This window comes from Chinchilla lanigera, unplaced genomic scaffold (assembly GCF_000276665.1).
Source record: "Chinchilla lanigera isolate Chin_1 unplaced genomic scaffold, ChiLan1.0 scaffold00009, whole genome shotgun sequence".
Classification (NCBI taxonomy): domain Eukaryota; kingdom Metazoa; phylum Chordata; class Mammalia; order Rodentia; family Chinchillidae; genus Chinchilla; species Chinchilla lanigera.
In genome coordinates, this window is record NW_004955410.1 from 21,674,306 (window position 1) to 21,693,150 (window position 18,845).

Sequence of the window (18,845 nt, forward strand, 5' to 3'; positions counted from 1 at the left end):
TTCCTGGGGCTGCTGCAGTGTGTGGGGTTGAGCCAGGTTGCCACGTTCTCAAATGGATTTTTTGTAAGTTTTAAATATATGTAATCATTCCACTTTAAGTTTGCTTTTAAAAAATTATATTGTGGTGCATACTTATAATCCCAGAACTTTGAAAGGCTGAGGTAGGGAAATCATAAATTCAAGCCCAACCTGGGCAACTTAGTGATTTAGTGAGATCCTTCCTAGAAAAAAAAATCTCTAGAGTAATAATAGTAATCATATTTGAAGATATGGAATTGTGTTTATGTGAGGTATTGATAATTAAGGAATGGCAGTGTATTTTCTCTGTCAAAGCCATCTCTTCTCCTTAGCTGTCACTGATAAAAATAAGATTTGGTCATGGTTCAAAAGAGAATATCCAGGGCCAGGCACGGTAGTGAACACCTGTAATCCCAGCACTCTGGAGGCTGAGGCAGGGGGGATTGCAGCAAGTTCCAGGCCAGGCTGGGTTATGTAACGAGGCCAGTCCACCTTGAAATACATAGTGAGAACCTGTCTCAAAAAAGAAAAAGAGAGAGAGAGAACATTCAGTAGATGATGACATCGAGTTTGTTCTAATTTATGCCAAAATGATATCAAAACAAAAAATTAATGTTAATAAATTTGATTGGCTTGGAAATCATCCCTATCCCCTAGTGTAAATATTATTTCTCTCAGTGCTAGGTTACTCTACATAATCTATGTATATAAATTTTTTCTTTATAACATCTTTTAAAAATGATATTATCTTTTAACATTATCTTTGTTATAAGATTATCTTTTAATCAGTCTGAAATAGAATTATAGTGCTAAAAATTAACCTAATTTAATTAAAATATTTAAAAATTGATATTTAATGAGTGACTAACCCATGATGATATAAAATGAAATATGTTTGAATATTTCAGTGTGAGAACATCAATGTTAACCTGTTTCTCCATTTCTTCAAAATGAAAGATTTTTCCTAAATCAAGGTTAACTCCAGCTAATTGATTATATTTTCAGGTTTTAGTTTAAATGTTATTTTCTTCCAGGTAAATCTGCACTAAATCTTTTTTTTTGTCTTTTTTAAGACAGGGTCTCGATATGCAGTTCAGGCGGGCCTTCAGCTCCCTTGTGGCCTAGGCTGACCTTGAACTCACAATGATCCTCCTGCCTCAGCCTCACAAGTGCTGGTATTACAGGCATGAGCCACCATGCCCAGCTGCACTAAATCTATTATGATCCCTTAGACTGAGTCCTCCTGCTAAAAATTTTAATTATTTGTTTAATTGAGTGATTGTGTTCCAATGACTAATCTATGAAGCAAGAAACTTTTCTGTTCTTTCAAATCCTAACACTTAAGTATAGGACTGGAATATGGAATGCACACATATATCACAAAAATACTTTTATACAATGCAAATATATAGATTTTTATATAAAGAACATACATATTTGTATAAAATATATATAAATATAAAAATCATTTGAGCAACTGAATGAAATGAATGTAAATATGAATTGAATAAAATTTATACAAAAAGAGCATCAATATATTAAGTGAGCATTTAGGTTAATATATTTTTGTTAATTAAAACATTGATACATGCTCATGGAAGACAATTTGGAAAATCAAAAACACTTTACAAGGGAATTGTTTGTTATTTTATTACTCAGCCTAACCACCATTTAAATGATTATACTAATTTTCAGTCCTTTTCATTTTTCTTAGGCTTCTCTTTAATAAAAGTTATATGTATATTTGTATACCAGTCTCTGTTTATATCTATAAGTATGTATGTGCATGTATTTGTGTGAATATATATACATACACACACACACGTATGTATATATGGGGTGTGACAAAAACACAGTAAATGTTTGTTTTTTAAAAGTTATTAACATTATTGACAATATGTAAAAGACATATTGTCATCAATCCCCCTCAAAATACTACCCTTCCCTTCACATTTATCATTCTGGCCACTTTCTGAGTCATTTCTGGAAGCACTCTTTTGTGAGTATCTTTAGTTGTGCTGTCCTGGCTGCCTTGATGTTCTGAATAGAATCAGAACATTTATCTTTGATGCTCATTTTTACTGTAAGAAAGAGCCAGGCATTACAGAGTGCTATATCTAGTGAACAAGGTGAGTGAGGACGCACCGTAATGTTTTTATTTGACAGAAATTGTGCAAGTGTTTTGAAGCCTTCCAAGATACTGAGGCAGCCACGAAAAGACACTCAGTGGATTTCTAGAACCTCTTCACAAAGTGGCAAGAATGGGGGAATAAGCGTATTAGAAGTGAGGGAGAGTATTTTGGGGGGAATTAGTGGTGATGTGTCTTTTACTATAATATCTTTTTAAAATTCAAACATTCACAGTATCTTTTAATTACACCTAGTATGGTCATGTGCGTGTGTTTGTGTATGTGTGTGTTTGTGTATGTTTAAGACCAGCCAGAGTCATTTGTTACTATCTCTATCAGAATAGTGTGGTTAATTTATTTTTATAGGTAACCTATTTTTAAAAATTACTGTACTCAAATATTTGTGTTTGAAATTTTTCCTGAAAACGTCTTTAAAATTTACTCATCTGATTCTCCTGGATGATGATGAAAAGAACTATCTCATTTATTTAGGGAATTAAGTCAAGTTGACCATATATTATGTATCAAAACATATATTATATATATTTATACATAAACATTATATATATTATTTAGATGTAATTCATATATATATAGATAATATACACATATATTTGGGGGGAAGGGGTATCTTTTCATACCTGAGAGTGTTATTCTATTATAGTCCTATAGCATGCACACAAACTATTGGAGCATAAATTTTTATCTAAAAAGTCTGTAAATATGGTTCTTTGTTTAAGAGAGTTGTCATAGAATAGAAATCTGAGGCCTACCTGATACATGACTCTTTGGGCACAGCCTGCTTTTGTTTCTTTACCTGAAGGGTCATGGTGTAGTTTTTATACCCTATTATATTAAAAGACAAATCATCTCCATGATGGGCATTTGCTGTTACTCATGCACAGGTCTCTTTCCCCTGACGGGTAGCTTCCTCAGTTAGCACTATTATTCAGTTAGTCTGAGAAGCAATCGTATTTTTTTGTTGTTCAGCTACTTTTTCCTCTGATGACTACATTTTGTGTCACTGCTCACCTCTTAGTCTTTTCCTTTGTACTGTCAGAACTTCTCAAGTTTGTTTTTAGCACTGATTTCATTTATTTTGATCTCTCCCTTTAATTTTTGGTTCTTATTTTTATCAGGTCAATGTCTTCTGACTTTTAAAGATGCCAAAGCTTTTTTGTAAAATTTCATTTGTGTTCCTATATCATGCCTACCATGCTAAATACTATGAATAATATTTCCTTTAAATTTTCTGTAGTATATTGTTACAGGACCTAGTTCTGTTCTGTTCTGTTTTTGTTTTTGTTTTAAAGAGACCAAAAAAAGACCAAAAAAAAAGAAAAACAACAAGAAAAATGGTAGAGAATTTCAAAACAAGACGATAGGAAATTAACAATCGTCATTATATTGCATATTGTTATTTTTGTGTTTGTTCTGTCTCTCTCTCCTGCTTGCACTCATTTTTAAAGGTAGAAAAAATTTTCCAGCTATTTTGGCAGCAAAAGTGCAAAGAACTGTTTGACTTTGTTTTTTGCCAACTTATATGTTGGTTCAGTCTCTTTTCTGGCTCCGTAGCTGAATGGCAACACTTAATGCAATTTGTAGGCGCTACCGTATTTTCTTAGAGTGCTAGTTGGACGGCCTCTGGTGGGAATTTCTTCCAACTACTTCCTTTCCTGATCTGATACTCAGTAATATGATTTACATGAAAAACAATGAACAAACACAATTGTAAGTCTCATAAAATGTTTTTATCTAGTAAAACGCACAATTTGTCAATTTTTTAAAAAATCATTTCTGGATATTCCATAATTTCTTTGGTTGCCACATCAATTTTCAAATATAATTTTAAATTATACTGTTTGGTTCGTTGTTGTGTGTGTGCCAGGTTGTCTCATGCACAGCCCAGCTGTGGGGTAGATTTCCCAGACACTGAAAAAAGTACCTGCAGATGTTTGTAAGAGACAGAGTTTATGAAGGCATTAACACAGTGTGGTGTACAGGTCTCGTTAATCACCCGAAGGTCCCATGGCAGGCTGGCTAGAGAAATCACCGGAGAGAACTCATCTGCCCAGGGGTAGATGGATGGACAACAGCACTATGTTGTACTCAGTTCTTGCAAGGAGGGGATTTTATTAACTAAACAGCATAGTACTGACATCAGGGTCTTCTTTTGTTCATATATATATATATTTTTTCAACATTCTAAGGAACAGTCAACTTTCCATATAGAGGGGAAACAGTTTCAAGAGAAAACACTAATTTTCCCAGTTCCCAGTGTCCCTCTGGGAACATTTATCAGGACAGTCCTGTCCCTGTCCATTTACAATGTCTCCTTGTCTTGGCGAGAGTGTTGGGAACACAAAAGAGTCAAGGATATGGTGTGAAATGCCCTTGTTTCTGTTGGGAATGATAGACAGTTGTCTTGGTTACTTTTCTCTCATTGCTGAGACAAAATACCTGATGCCCAAAATTAAGGAAACAAAAATTTATTTTGCTCACCATTTGTGGAGATTTCAGTCCACACTTGGCTGGCTCCACAGCAGGGTGACACATGGCAGAGGGCAACAATTCATAGTGGTGCAATACAGCAAAAGCAGCAAGAGCAAAAAGGGAGGAGCAGCAGAGAGCAAGCCTTTCCCTCCCTCCCTTATATTGTATACAGGCTACCCACCCTAGGGTGGTTGTAGCACTCACATTCATAATCCCAGCCTTGGGCCATGAATCAATCACAGCCAGCCCCATGACTTCATGAAGCTTTGAGGGACATCTAGACACAAACCACAACAGCAATTAAAAGTTATTATAATGAATGTTCCAGGTTATAATATGTAACGAGTACAGTAGAAATGAAAAAAAAGGCAAAATAAATGATATAGACAGATCAAAATTATGCATAGAAACAATAATAACATCTGCTAAAGGAAAAATTTTGTGGTTCTTAGAAATAATCCTTGTCTTAAAATTGTCATCCTTTGGTATCAAAGGGGGATTGGTTCCAAACCTTCATAGATACCAATACTCATAGATGCTCAAGTCGCTTATATAAAATAGCTCAGTATTTGCATATAATCGATACATATCTTCCTATATAATTTAACTCATCTCTAATTACTTATGCTACCTAATACAATGTAAGTTATTGTTCACCTTTATTATTTTGGAAATAAGGATAAGTTTGTACATGTTCAGTTCAAATGCAGTTTCCTTTCCAAATTTTTTGTTCACTCTGCAGATGTGGAATCCATGGATCCAGAGGGTTTCTTGTCACCTCCTCTATCCATTTTAATAATTCTGCCATTTGCCAATCAACTATAGTTTGAATATTTTCATTTTCAAGAAATCTCAGAATTCTTAGCCCCAAAAGTTTATTGCCCCTTGACATACAGTTTTTAAAAGTATATGTCACTTAACTATGATAACTTTCCCACTCACTATGAAATCATATGTTAAATGTGATAAAGTAAAACTGGAGATCAAGAGCATGTACAAGTTTTGCACTGAATGTGTATCAGTGGGGAGAAAACAGGTACATTTGTACTGTGCCTGTCCATGGTCAGGGTCCTTAGCCTTAGGAGTATTACTTAGCAAATGTCTCTGGAAAGTGTGAAGTTTCAAACAGATACCAGAAGTGCAATGTAAAGTTGAATGTTAAGTTACTAGAAATTAGGGTCAGAACTTTTAGGTCTAACAGTGCTACTCTTAGCTTTCCTTGTGGATTAGAAGAATCCCCAAACAAGGTCACTAGAGTGAGTGAAAGTCTGTACACAGGAATAGATTCTATTGGCTAAAAAGCAACTGAGCTGCACATAATAATTATAGAAAGGTAAAACTCTACAGACAATGCTTCAAATTCATTATCTAATTTGATAAAACTGAAAGCCAGACAAAGCACAAAGTCCAAGTTTATCTAAAAATTATCTTAACTTTTCTATGGGTTTGATGTATGTATATATGTGTGCACCAACCACATTATTAGGGATTAAATGCAGGTAAAGATTTTTAAGGTAAAGACTCTTTGTGAATGGACACAGTGGTGCCTGCCTGTAATACTGGTGCTCTGGAAGGGTGTAGTAGTGATATAGGGGAAAGAACCTCCCAACCTGAATGATACCTGGGAAGAGTTCATGTTCTCTAAAGTTGAAGAATGATTTTAGGAACAACGGAGGTTAAAAGCAGAATATATTTATTGAGGGAAAGAAAGCTTCTGTCAGACAGAGGGACAGAACCCCAGTGGGTTGCCCCAGGAACCTGACTTTTCCAGGGATCTTTTAGAGCAAAACCACAAGGTGAGGTGGGCCCAAGGTGGGGAAAAATGGGAAATCACAAGGTGGGCATGAGGTGGGACAAAAACTATGGTCAGCCAATAAGATTACAAGTGTAATTGTTGAGGTAAAACTGATTAAATTGGGATCAAATGGGGAAGCCAGTCACGTAGCAAGCTGGCATGAATACAGAGCAGGGGCTTTTCCTGTAGTGGATTGGGTCAGTGACTCTTGAAGGTGATCACTACTTATTTAGAATATCAATCCGTGATGTCCATCGCTAGGGAGGTGTGTGAGTGCATTTGTTTAATCTTTTGTCCTGAGGTCTGGCCCACAGTAAATGTGTTTTCATTTGCAAAGTATCTTGTCTTCCACATTGGCTCCTTTAGGGCCTGGCACTGCCTGATGCCTATAATATTTCTGTCTAACTCAGCTGCCTGGAACAGTAGGAAGATCACCAAGTTGGAGCCTAGCCTGAGCAGTTTAGCAAGACCTGGTCTCAAAATAAAAGTTAGATTAGATTAGATTAGATTAGACTGCTAGCTAGTTGGCGGAAGTAAAGCTTAATGTAAGGCCCTGAGTTCTGCTTTTGATACCACAAAGAAAACAAAAAAAAGAGATTCCTTTGGGTATTTTTCCCAATCCTAGTTTTAATTCTTGTCCCAATGAGCAAGAGAAAGATTGATCCATTGGCTAATGTAAGTGGTAGCCAGTGGGCATAAAGGGTCAAACAGAAGTAGGATTCCACATGACTCCAAAAGAGAAGAGCAGGCTGATTTCTCACCCTGTAGAGTGAGGGAGTTATTCTGAGGGAGTAGGGGCATGAGAGGAAAGGAATAGAGATGAAGGCGAAGTTAAAGTCTCATCTTCCAGTACCCTGTTCACATTAAGATGAGTCAGTGGAGGTTTGAGTCTCCAATTTTATTTATTTCCACCTAAATTCAAATGTCTTTCCAAGAGCTCCTGGACTTTGTATTACAGTCCCTAAATACCTAGCAATAGTCTACGTACCATAACTTGCTTCAAAACTGCTGGAAGGTAATGAAGGGTAGAATATTAAAAAAGTAAGGCTATTCACACTTTTGTGTGGTACTGGATTATGGGGAAAATGCTCAAAGAGGATAAGTTACTACAGAAATCAGCTTAGATATAGTAAGAGATAAAGTAGAAAAAGTTAAGCAATGTAATTATTAAAATTTCCACTTTTGTAGAATATACTTTTCAAGGCCGAGGTTATAGCTGAGTGGCACAGAACCTGCCTGGCAAGCATGAGGTCTTGAGTTTGATTCCTGGTACCAAAAGTAAATAAATAAATAGAATATAGTTTCAAAATGAGGTAGATACTACACATTTTGTCTCCACATTACTAACATATTATCTGGTTTATATAGTATAAAACTATAGTTGAAAATATGTTTAAAAAACTGTTATATAATAGCAACTCATAAATACTTGATAGATCTGAATTATAAAAACATGTTTCAGTCATTTTATATTTTGAATGCTATTTTTCCTGTCTACCTTCCAGCTTTTTTTCTGCCCTTGTTATATCCTGCATTTAATTCCATTTTGCACTACTCATTTATATATTTGGACAAAATGAAAAGTTTGAATGCTGTACAAAATACTTTGTAGAAATAGGAAGCTGAATGAAATAAATGCCTACACTAAAGGCACCTGCTGCTGGAAGGTAATGAAGGGTAGAATATTAAAGAAGTAAGGCTATCCACACTTCAGAAGGCCAAGGAAAACAACTGATCAGATTCACAGGGATGGCTGTATAATAAAAATACATGACCTAGTTGTTTAATCTGTTCATTTATTGCTCATTCATTCATTAAAACATACTTTTGAGGACCTATTATACTTTGTTCCAGACATGCTTTATGGACCTTGGACATTCGGAGATAAACAATACAGCTATAGTCTGCTTTTGTAGATCTTACTAAGTAGTGAAGAAAATACTAAACAGTTATGCAGTAATGCCACACTTGTGATCAATGCCTTGAAGGAGATTTAGGGGATGCTATGAGATAAGATATTGTAGAAAAGCTCTAAAGTTCTCAGGGAATGCTTCATTGAGGAAGTGGCATTAAAAATGAGTCTTAGAAATGAAAAGGAATTAGCTGAATGAGGCTTGGAGTTACAGAGATTAAGAAGGGAAAGTTTCTAGCTTGGATGGAAAAGCAGCTATGAAGGCTGATGGGATTTTGACCTTTTGAGGAATGGAAGATAGGCTTTTGTAGGAGCTATAGAGATCAAAGGAGGGAGGAGTATGAAGTAAAGCAGGGAGGGCTAGGGAGGGGCTGTCTATACCAGCCTTGCAGAATTTCAGTCTCATCAGTTGAAGTCACTGAAGCATTTAAGTAAAAGTAACTACTGTGGTAGTCAGCCAGTTACAAGGCTATCTCAAGAGTCCAGATTAGAGATAATAGACCCTTGATTGTGTATGGTTTTGGCAGTAGAGATAAGAAGTGAGTGATTCAAGATCTGCTTTGGAGGGAAGACAGAGCTGCTTTGGTTCCTAGAAGAGAGAATGTCCAGAGGACACTAAGGTTTCTGCCATGAGCTGTGACAGGTCTCAACTTTGTAAAAATGAGGAACATTGTGTGGTTAAAGATCATGAATTCAGAAGCAAAGAGGTTCTTTTTGAAAATCATGACATCTAGGTGGAGATTTTGGGTGGGAAAATGAACTAGAAGTGTGCAATATGCTGTTCAGAAGAAAGTTCAAGGCTGAGAATGAAAAGGAAAAAGTAGGGGGTAGCCACAGGATGGGGCTGAAGCCCATGGAGTCTTAAGAATGGACATTATTTGGGCCTTAAATAATATTTTCCCTTAGGCATAATTTTTACCACATGGTTTCAAAATGCATGATTTTAGTATACTCGGGGGAAAATATTTTCCAAGTTGCTATTTCTCTAATACAATAGTGTAATTCAAAGGGAGAATAAAATTTATTTAATTAAACTTACATTACAACATAAATCACTGGACTTACCTGTTCTTGAATATATTTTTGGTACTTTGTTTCTTATCATGGATGCTTCATCCTTTTACCTTCTGAAAATTTATTTTGATGACCAATCATTGGAAAAGATTTGATTGGTTAAATAATCTATTAAGTCAGGCAGTTTTGTAAGTAACATCCCCAACCCCTAGGAACAGGGTTATTGGTGGAAATCTTTTTAAAATAAATCAGAGCTAAAATTATCAACTAATTTGTTGCTTTAAAAATCCTACTTTATGTACCCCCAATAATTAATTGCTTTATCAAGTTTTATAAAATCTTTCCTATCATAGGGTCTAATTGAAACATGAAATATGCTAACTCCTCTGGGCAGATTTTATTCATTAGGCACCTACAAAATCTTTATTAAAGTTAATCCAATCAACATTCATTTAAAAAATAATTTACCTGCCCTACAATATAATAAGTCCTACACTAGCCATATTTTTTACATAGTGACACAAATTATGAGGAAAATACAAGTAAGTAAAGAAGAAACATTTCTGCACAACTTTGATGGAATTGCTCAATGGAATAGGAAGGGGTTGGAAAATCTTCCAGTCCATTACAAGTAAGTAAAGTAAGGCTGAAATGTACTCATTAAATAAACACAGGATTTAAAAACACAGCTCGTTTTGTGACTTCAGTAACAAATGATTTGCAGTACTGGTTAGACTGCATTATGATTTTTTAAACCTGAAGTTTTTTTAAAAGGCCACCATCTTCTTAACTTTATAGATCAACTTTATAGATTTACTTGCTTTATAGATTTAATCTGAGTACTGATGAACCCATGGGTTGATGTTTTCATATATCTGGAGATACATGGGTTGATGCTGTTGCCTATATATGGAGATACAAAGGATAAATGAGCTGTTATGTGGCCCTGAGGATTTGCTGATATTGATGATTTGTTTGTTCATAAAATTTATCTTTAAAAGAACGACTATTTGGGTAATTGTATTATCTTCTCATGTGTACCAGTATGTTGAATCCTTCTTCACTCTTGGGCTGTGTTTTCTTTGTCTTGAAGGAATTGCCTATGACCCTCTGATGCTGAAACACCAGTGCATCTGTGGCAATTCCACCACCCACCCCGAGCATGCTGGACGAATACAGAGCATCTGGTCACGGCTGCAAGAAACTGGGCTGCTAAATAAATGTGAGGTAATCCTGAATTGGCCACACTCTTTTACTTACTTAAATAAATCATGTAAAGAGGCCAGTATTCATTTGGGTAGTAGTAGAAAAATGTTAACCATGTAGTGCAAACATTGTGATTGATGATCCTTCATAGATACAAATAGTGCAGAATGCACCAACTGACTCTGGGGATGGGCACACAGTAGGGACTCAGCGTTGATGGACTGACCAGGTGTCCTTGGTTGCAGTATTATGTACACGTGATAGTGTTCTTGTTTGCAAATAGCCATCATTTAATGAAGTGTTAGTACTGAGTAATTGTTAGACTCATTTCTGTATATTCCTAGCGAAAGTCCCATTTTTATTTAGAAAAATCTTATTCTTTAGGTTTTCAAAGGTTAAAAAAAAGAGAATAGCAGTTCAGAAAGACTCCCACTGTCAAATCTGCAAAATATGCAAATAGAAAGTTTTTGATTTAGCTGATGAAAGTGTGAATTGTTACCAAAACTCCAGTAATATTCTAAAACATTTTTCAAATAAACATACCCCTATGTATGTCCTTGTTTTATTTTAAAATTTATTGATTTTTAGGTTGATTTATACTATATTCTAGACATGGCATTAGGATTATAAATTTTATAACATCTGGTCCAGTTTTACAGATTGACTTTTTCTTTTTTTTGTGGTGGCAATGGTGATTGAACCCAGGGCCTTCATACTGAGCTTCATTTTTTATTTTTTATATTGTGACAGGTTTGCACTAAATTGGCTGGGCTGGAGCTTGCGATCCTCCTGCCTCAGTTTCCCAAAGTGCTGAGATTATAGCTATGCACACCACACCTGGATCAGATTGACATTTTAAAATTTGCTATTTGGGTATTGTCCTTCTATACAGATCAGTGATGGTGGAAATTCACGTAGTTCTCACTTGCCTGTGGAAAAAAATTAAATAGATAATATTTTGCCTATATTTATGACGTGAATAAACTGATACATTAAAATCATATTAAATTCACTGTACTTTAACAAATAAAAATCAAAATTTTGTGAGTACTTTTCATGTTATATGCAAACTACATGTAATTATTTGCACAGTATAACAATTGAAAGGTAGGCTTTAAAAAGTGCTGATTATATAATTGTTTATAGATATTTCATATTGATTCATAGCACAGTTTTGAAAACTCTCAGTAGTGCTTTATTTTTAGCAACCAAAAATGAAGTCAATAAAATTCCTGCTCAAGTTCAACATAGCTGTAAAATATTTTAGTTGAAAGAGAAATGTCAAGGCAGACAGAATGCTCTTAAAGATCAAGTATGCTTGCTTATATCTGATAATGAGTTACGAGTCCTCTCCTCCTCTGCAAGTTAGTAACAACTAACTGATTTTTGAAGATGCAAAGCCAATTATTCAGTTTGTTCATTTCTAAAGAGAAATAATTTTCTTCATATATTTTCTCTTTAAAAGAAATAATAGGTGAATAATGTGCTCAATATTATGGGGATACTAGATTTTTAAATATTAAATCACTGATAATACCCTATGAGTCAATTAGCAGTTGACATTGTGAATATAAACACCAGCACGCTCTGTGCATACTTAGTTTCACAAGTTTTATTATATGTTTATGATGGCATTTCAAACATTTTTCATATTTTAATCTCTGCTTACATGCATCACATTTTAAGATCTGTATTAAATACATCTTTTACCTAAAACCGCTAAAGTGAAAGAAAATAAGCTAAATCTATTTCTTCTGCTTTTCCCAAGTGAAGGTCTATTACTTATCTTTTGCCAGTGGCATGCATATCATGTGGCGGTAGGCTTTCATACTCTCAATGGCTAATTTTGGAGTGATCTTCACTAGTTTCATATTTTTGACGATGCAATTTGGAGGCCAAACCATTCTCTTTTCTTCAAAAGCCTGTATGGAGTACCTGAAGTAGATGAACAAGAAGACTTGTTTGGAATGACTGAACTTAATGGACAAAGTACATTTATTCATGTGAACTTTCCCATCTCATCTCATCTTTGCATTTGCTGTAGATATTTTCCTGCTTAGTTATTTATTTTTATTTTTATCGATACTTTTTACCATCCACCTTCAAGGCTTTGTTATATCCTGCAGCACGTGGCCTGCTCCCAACCACTCCCGATGGACAGTGGCTGATTGCAGGCTTAAAATGCATTAGTAGGTAGTGGTACTCCCAAACTCTGCTACCCCGAGAACTGTTTCTGAAAGGGGAGAGTGTAGAAACATGTGGAGTGTAGTATAGTTCACACTGGTTGTAAAATTTAAGAGTCCATTATCATCCCGTTCTATTCAGTATTCTTTTTCCATTCCTCAGACATTGCTTTATGTTAGTGTTTTATTATTGCAAACCATACGATTCAATTTATATAGCACTGGCTGATGTGATATCAACCGTACAGTGAAATGTGAGAAGGAATATAGGTAGATGAAAATGAGATAGGATAGCCCCAGTCCAGGTAAATAAACAGGGTTCTTCCTGGAGACACTTACATACCAAATTAACAAAAAATATACTTGAGAGCTCAGATCAATGGATTAGCTCTTTAAAAAGATAGAACACAAATGCCTTATCCAAAATTCCATAGTAATGCAAGCAAAACCTACTTTTCTTAACATAGTTTGAAGGTACCAAAAGAAAAGAAGAGAAAAGGAGAGAAGAGAGGAGAGGAGAGGAGAGGAGAGGAAAAAGAAAAGAAGAGAAAAAAGAAAAAAAAAAAAGAAAAAAGAAAAGTAAGGTAGGATGGGAGAGGAAGACTACTCTAAAGGGCTTCTTTGTGGTTGGTGTTTCTGAGTCACCTAAAGAAATGTAATCCAGTGACAGTGTCTGCCTAGTGGAGTTCACTTATTCACTCCAAGAGAGGAAGTTGGGATGCATCTCTTGTGGGAGAGGATTATTTATCAAGGCATTCTAAGGGCACAAAGAGAATCAAGTCCATACTTTCTAAATTGGCTGAGGGGGCAATCAGGATTGTAAACTGTAGCTCCATCACACATTTTGTCTAACTCACGTGAATAACAGCAGGTATAATTTCTGCTGGATTGTGCTTCAGGGAGTTGAATACCAGGCCTGGTGTCTGGGATTATACTGTCTCCCACGCACTGTGTTGTCCTGATTGTGAGAAATAAGTCATCTCAGCTATTTCAAGAAAGAGAGACTGACAGAGAGACAGAGACAGATTGTGAGAGAAAAGAGAGAGAGAGACAGAGAATTTACTAACATTCACAGAAAAAGATATAAATCAACTAGGAATAAAATATATGCAAGTTTGCTCTAAAATTGCATCCATTTATATATAAAAGTCTGCAGTTTGTCATTCTTTATAGTTGAGTAGTAGTCCATTATATAAAAATACCATATCTTTTTATATTATAGAGATAGCTTCTCTTAGTTCCTTGAAAATAATGTTTTGTGTCAATATTGTTTAGAAAAAATATCATGCCAATATCTTGTACTCTGATTAACTACTAGGAAGACAACAATATGCAATGTATCAACTATTATAACTGTCCTACTAACCTGTTTTGAAACTCACTTTCATTGTTTTTATCTTTTTTCTTTTAAATAAATAAATACACACACATACACACACACACACACACACACACACACACACACACAAATTGAGTCAGTGAATCTTGCCCAATATCTAAGTGGTAGTCTACCATCTTTGGGCACCATTTTCCCTCTAGGTCTGTGTAGCCACCCATAGTTAGAAATCAACTTGTGCTTTCAGAGAAGAAAATCTCAAATATTAACATAGATCGGAATCTCCTGCAGTGTGTGTGTGTGTGTGTGTGTGTGTGTGTGTGTGTGTGTGTAACACATATTGCTGAGCTCCAACCCTAGAGTTTCTGATTTGGTAGGTCTGGAGTGGGATCCAAGAATTTACATTGCTAACATGTGTGGGTGATACAAATATTGCTTGTCTGGTCACCATATCTTGAGAACTGCGGTGTATCTATTCTGTGGTATTCATTAAGAATTTGAATTTTGCAAACTCCTGTGTTAGAAGCAAGAGTTATAACACTGAAGAGAAAAGATACATCTCCTACTTTCAAGTAGGTTGCCACCAGCTGAGATCAGCCAACATGATCAAATGATCAGACAAATAAATATATAACTACAAATTCCCAAGGAGTTTTGAACCACTAGTTTTATACTGATGTAGTTTTGAAGATTCTTACTGATTGGGTTTACAAAAGAAATAAAGTGAGAAAAACTAGACAGTCAATTTCCTCCAATCTTTATAGTACCGGAGGGAATCCTCTGAGAAAGAGAGGTCATGTTCTACGTAATAGTGTGAAGAAAAAGGCACCCCAAAGCTTATATTGAATAACTTGTTCTCTGCTGTCTTTATTCAGGTTCCTTTGTGTGTTGGGGTTACTATTTCCCTGGTGCAAAATGTAAGGAGTATCAGTTCTGCTGTAGTGCTGAAAAAAGTCAACTTCTCGCCGCCAATGGAGCAGTCAATTTTGCACTAATGAAATAACAATAAAATGATTTTTGATAGCACTAGGGATTAAACTCAGGTTTCTGGGAAAATGAGCTATATCTGCAGCCCTTTTTTAATTTTTAAATTTTAGACAGGGTCTTGCTAAGTCTACTAAGTTGCCCATGCTGGGCTCAAACTTGTGATTCTCCTGCCTCAGCCTCCCAGAGTGCTGGGACTATAAGTGTATAGTAATGGCTCTTTCATTTCAAAACAGTAGACTATCTCCAAATCAAACTCTTACATTGTATTAATTCATTTAGACATATAGCAAGGTAATCCAAATGGATTCCTTCAAAGGTGATTGTACATTAGATTTCCCCTTACTTCTGCCATTATCTGTGTACTTTTGGCAAACTATTTAACTCCACTGATCTTTGTTTTTCTTGTGTGTAGCTGAGAGTGTTAGGCAGGATATTTACTAGGATCTCATCCAACTTTAATACCGTATAAAATTAAGATGTCTAAGGAGCTCATTTGAATATATTTTCCCTGCTTAAGAATAGACTAGATTTTAGGATGTTTTAGTAAACATATTGCCCTTGGTTTGTCAGCTCTAGTGTAAATTGGCCCTGCTGACTAGTCCTGATCAGCAGCCAGAGAAAACATTAGTCCTTATTATATGAGATTACAGTGGTTACATGGGTTAACTTTTTCTGGCATGACGTGGCACTGTTTTAAAAATGTTGAGGCAGTTAGTAGTTCTCCTTGCCAGCGCCATTTAATTTTTTCCCCGGTTGAATCATTCATATTCTTTTAGTGATTCCATTGGGAACAAAAAGCAAAGCCAGCAGCTCTCTGGTCGCCATGCACGATGGATCTGGAGGGGTCATTTGATGTTCTCCTCAGAAACGAGCTCCCTGATTAGGTAGCTGTGTCTCTGGAGTGTGTGAGCTCCTGAAGAAAGGAATGTGCTCTTCTGTGCTCAAAAAAAAAAAAAAAAAAAAAAAAAAAAAAAAAGCAGAGATTGACCGATCATCTGTTAGAAATGCACTTGCCGTTGTTTTTCCAGAAGTGCTCATGACTCCCAGCCCCACCAAGCCACCCACAGACATTTGCTTGCGCTCACATTTGTTTTGAGAATAATATCATTTTATAATGCTTTTGTTGGATTTCACATTATGTGGAATTTGCATTGCCTCTTTGTGACTAGTATTGAATAACTTTGTTTTGCTTAATTCATAAGTAAAAACCCTAAGCAACATACTGTGCTGAAATGTTTAACTCTTTTATTCAAGTGCCAAACACAAAGTAATTACCAAACAATTTTGGGATGTGAAAGCAAGCTACTGTCGCCCTTGTTGGAACTTCTCAGCAGTTCCAGGGAGGCAAGTGGAGAACAAGTTTAGTGTGCAGTCAAAGATGCCAGCAGCTCAGGGGTAAGGTCTGCAGCCCGATTTCTTGCACATGCCTATGACTGAAGAATACCTTTTTCAAACCTAAATATAGCAATGTATTGCTTAGTGGAGAAATACTTTTGGATTGTACAGGTTTTCTGGTATAAAGACTGCAAAGCATTGAAGACTGCAAGTTAATGGAAATTCAATTAAACATTTGTTTTATGGAGTAGTCTAACTAGATGGCAGCACATAACAGTTTACCGTTTTGTTTCATTTGCATAATTTTTAAAAATATGTTTGTGTCTTAGAATCTACCACAAAGGAGGAAGAAACTCCAACAGGGAGTCCTGTGAAGTGTCTCTAAAGGGTATGGCAGTTTGGGGAAGCAGTCCAAACAATCTAGGTGTGATGACTAAACCAGCGGACATAATGTCATTGTTTGCAGCAGGATTTGTATTCCACAGTACAGTAGGCGCAGGCAGATAAATACACCAGAAGTCACTGTGAAATTTAGGATTTAGATGACTTGCAATTTTAAAAATTTTGCTAAAAAGGAAAAATTCATGGAGAAAGCAGCCAGCAAAAGGCAAAACAATTTGTTCTTATAAGTCTATTTGAAAAGTGATACAGGTTACTTTAAACAGCAGCATTCAAGCTTATTGATAAAAATGAATAGTCATAAATATTTTATTTTATTTTATTTTATTTTATTTTATTTTTTGTCTTTTTGAGACAGGATCTTGCTATGCAGTTCAGGCTGGCCTTGAACTCACTTTGTAGCCCAGGCTGGTCTTGAACTTGCAACAATCTTACTGCCTCAGCCTCCCAAGTGCTGGGATTACAGGCATGTGCCACCACACCCGGCAGTCATAAATATTTTAAATCACTGGAAAATTGTAGTAGACAAGTAACTAAATATTTATTGAAAGATACCTCATTGCATACATGACTTATTAAAATGCTTTAAAGTAAACTGTTCAATATTTATTTATACATTAAAAATTACAAGATAGAAGATTCAGTTGCATAAAATATTGTGAAAATCAAACAGTTAAACTAAGAGATGGCAGTTTTTCTGCTGAACATAATGGTTTGAAATAGAAATAAATCTTTAAAAATATAGATAGTGTATTTGCTAATTAACACCCAGGCCTTTATCATTGAGTGAGATTTTTTGCTTTTATAAAGTGCTTTAGGAATTGCTCTGTGCCCTGGAATAGTTTAAAATAAATAGTAATGAGTGAATTAAACAACACTGAGACCAGTGAATTGCACTTGATATTTTGAAAACATGAAAGAGCTTTTTTACTCCTTGTTTTAGCTACTCTGTAGTCCCAAATGTTGGTCATTACAATGTCAGCATCTTGAATCTGCTTATGAGTAGGTAGAACTTCCTCTAACATATGGTTCTTGCTCTGGGCTACCATTAAATCCCCTGGGTGGGTCTGAGTGTCTGGTACCAAGCCATGGCTACAGAACCCAAGTGACATCTCTTAAACTTGCCCAGCTGATTCTAAGATGCAGCCAGTGTTAAGAACCACTTCAGTGCAAAATCAGCTTCTTCACATAAGCTTAACAAGGCAGAGACAAATAAACAAATGGACCAAATAATTTGGAGAAGGGAGCCTAATGCATAGTAGTAAGAATTTACCTGAGACACAAAGGTGGCATTAACTTAGAAGTGCAGGCTGGAGTTTTGCTGAATGTAGAACTCCTGTCTCCCGTGCAGCACAAAACAAAAGAAGAATAGAAGCTGCATACCAAAGAGTATTTAAATGGAGGAAATTGTCTATTATTTTGAAGTTGTCACAAGATAGGAATATAAGCTTTGATGGATGCTTATTTTTCAATTGTCATTGAGCTTCTAAGCAACGAACTTTAAGGAAGAGTTGGTTTCCTTTGAAAATCCTCATGGTCTAATTATTTTGCCTCAACCATAGTAATATATCATCATGATTATATCTGCCTGCCTATGGCAAATTCATAAATCAAAGTAAAGTATATGTTTTAAATTTTTTTATTGTATGTAGGCTTTTTCCAAATAGAATCTTATTCTTTAGGACTAAAAGGAAGCTGTAAAATAATTTAATCAACTTTCCTTAAACTGCCTTTAAATTTTATAGCTGAAGAAATGAAAGCCTATAGAGATGTCTGATAGCTGGCTATTGGGACACTAAGGACATCTGAGAGTCAGGACATGAATTCAGAGATACGAGTTTGAAATCACTTTTCTTTCCATGTGCCCAGCAGAAAGGACCGAAAGTCTGTTAGGCTACATATCTGCCTGCATGTTCACCTCCTTCCTTCCTTTATTCTGCTTCATTAGAAAAAATTTTGAGAATATAATTATTCTCATCATTATTATATGATGAGTGCTATTGAGAATGAGATTATACAGGAGACCAGGGTAGTTAAA

The 18,845-nt window shown here is 35.5% G+C and overlaps 1 protein-coding gene across 3 annotated transcripts in view; it reads left to right on the forward strand.

Annotated features, from left to right (window-relative positions):
• Positions 1–18,845, forward strand: part of Hdac9 (histone deacetylase 9) — an 885,718-nt gene that overhangs the window by 627,994 nt on the left and 238,879 nt on the right. For all 3 annotated transcript variants that reach the window (XM_005377344.2, XM_013510571.1, XM_005377345.2), the window contains one exon: positions 10,455–10,588. In XM_005377344.2, coding sequence (XP_005377401.1) covers positions 10,455–10,588 — 134 coding nt within the window. The remainder of the gene's footprint in view (positions 1–10,454; positions 10,589–18,845) is intronic.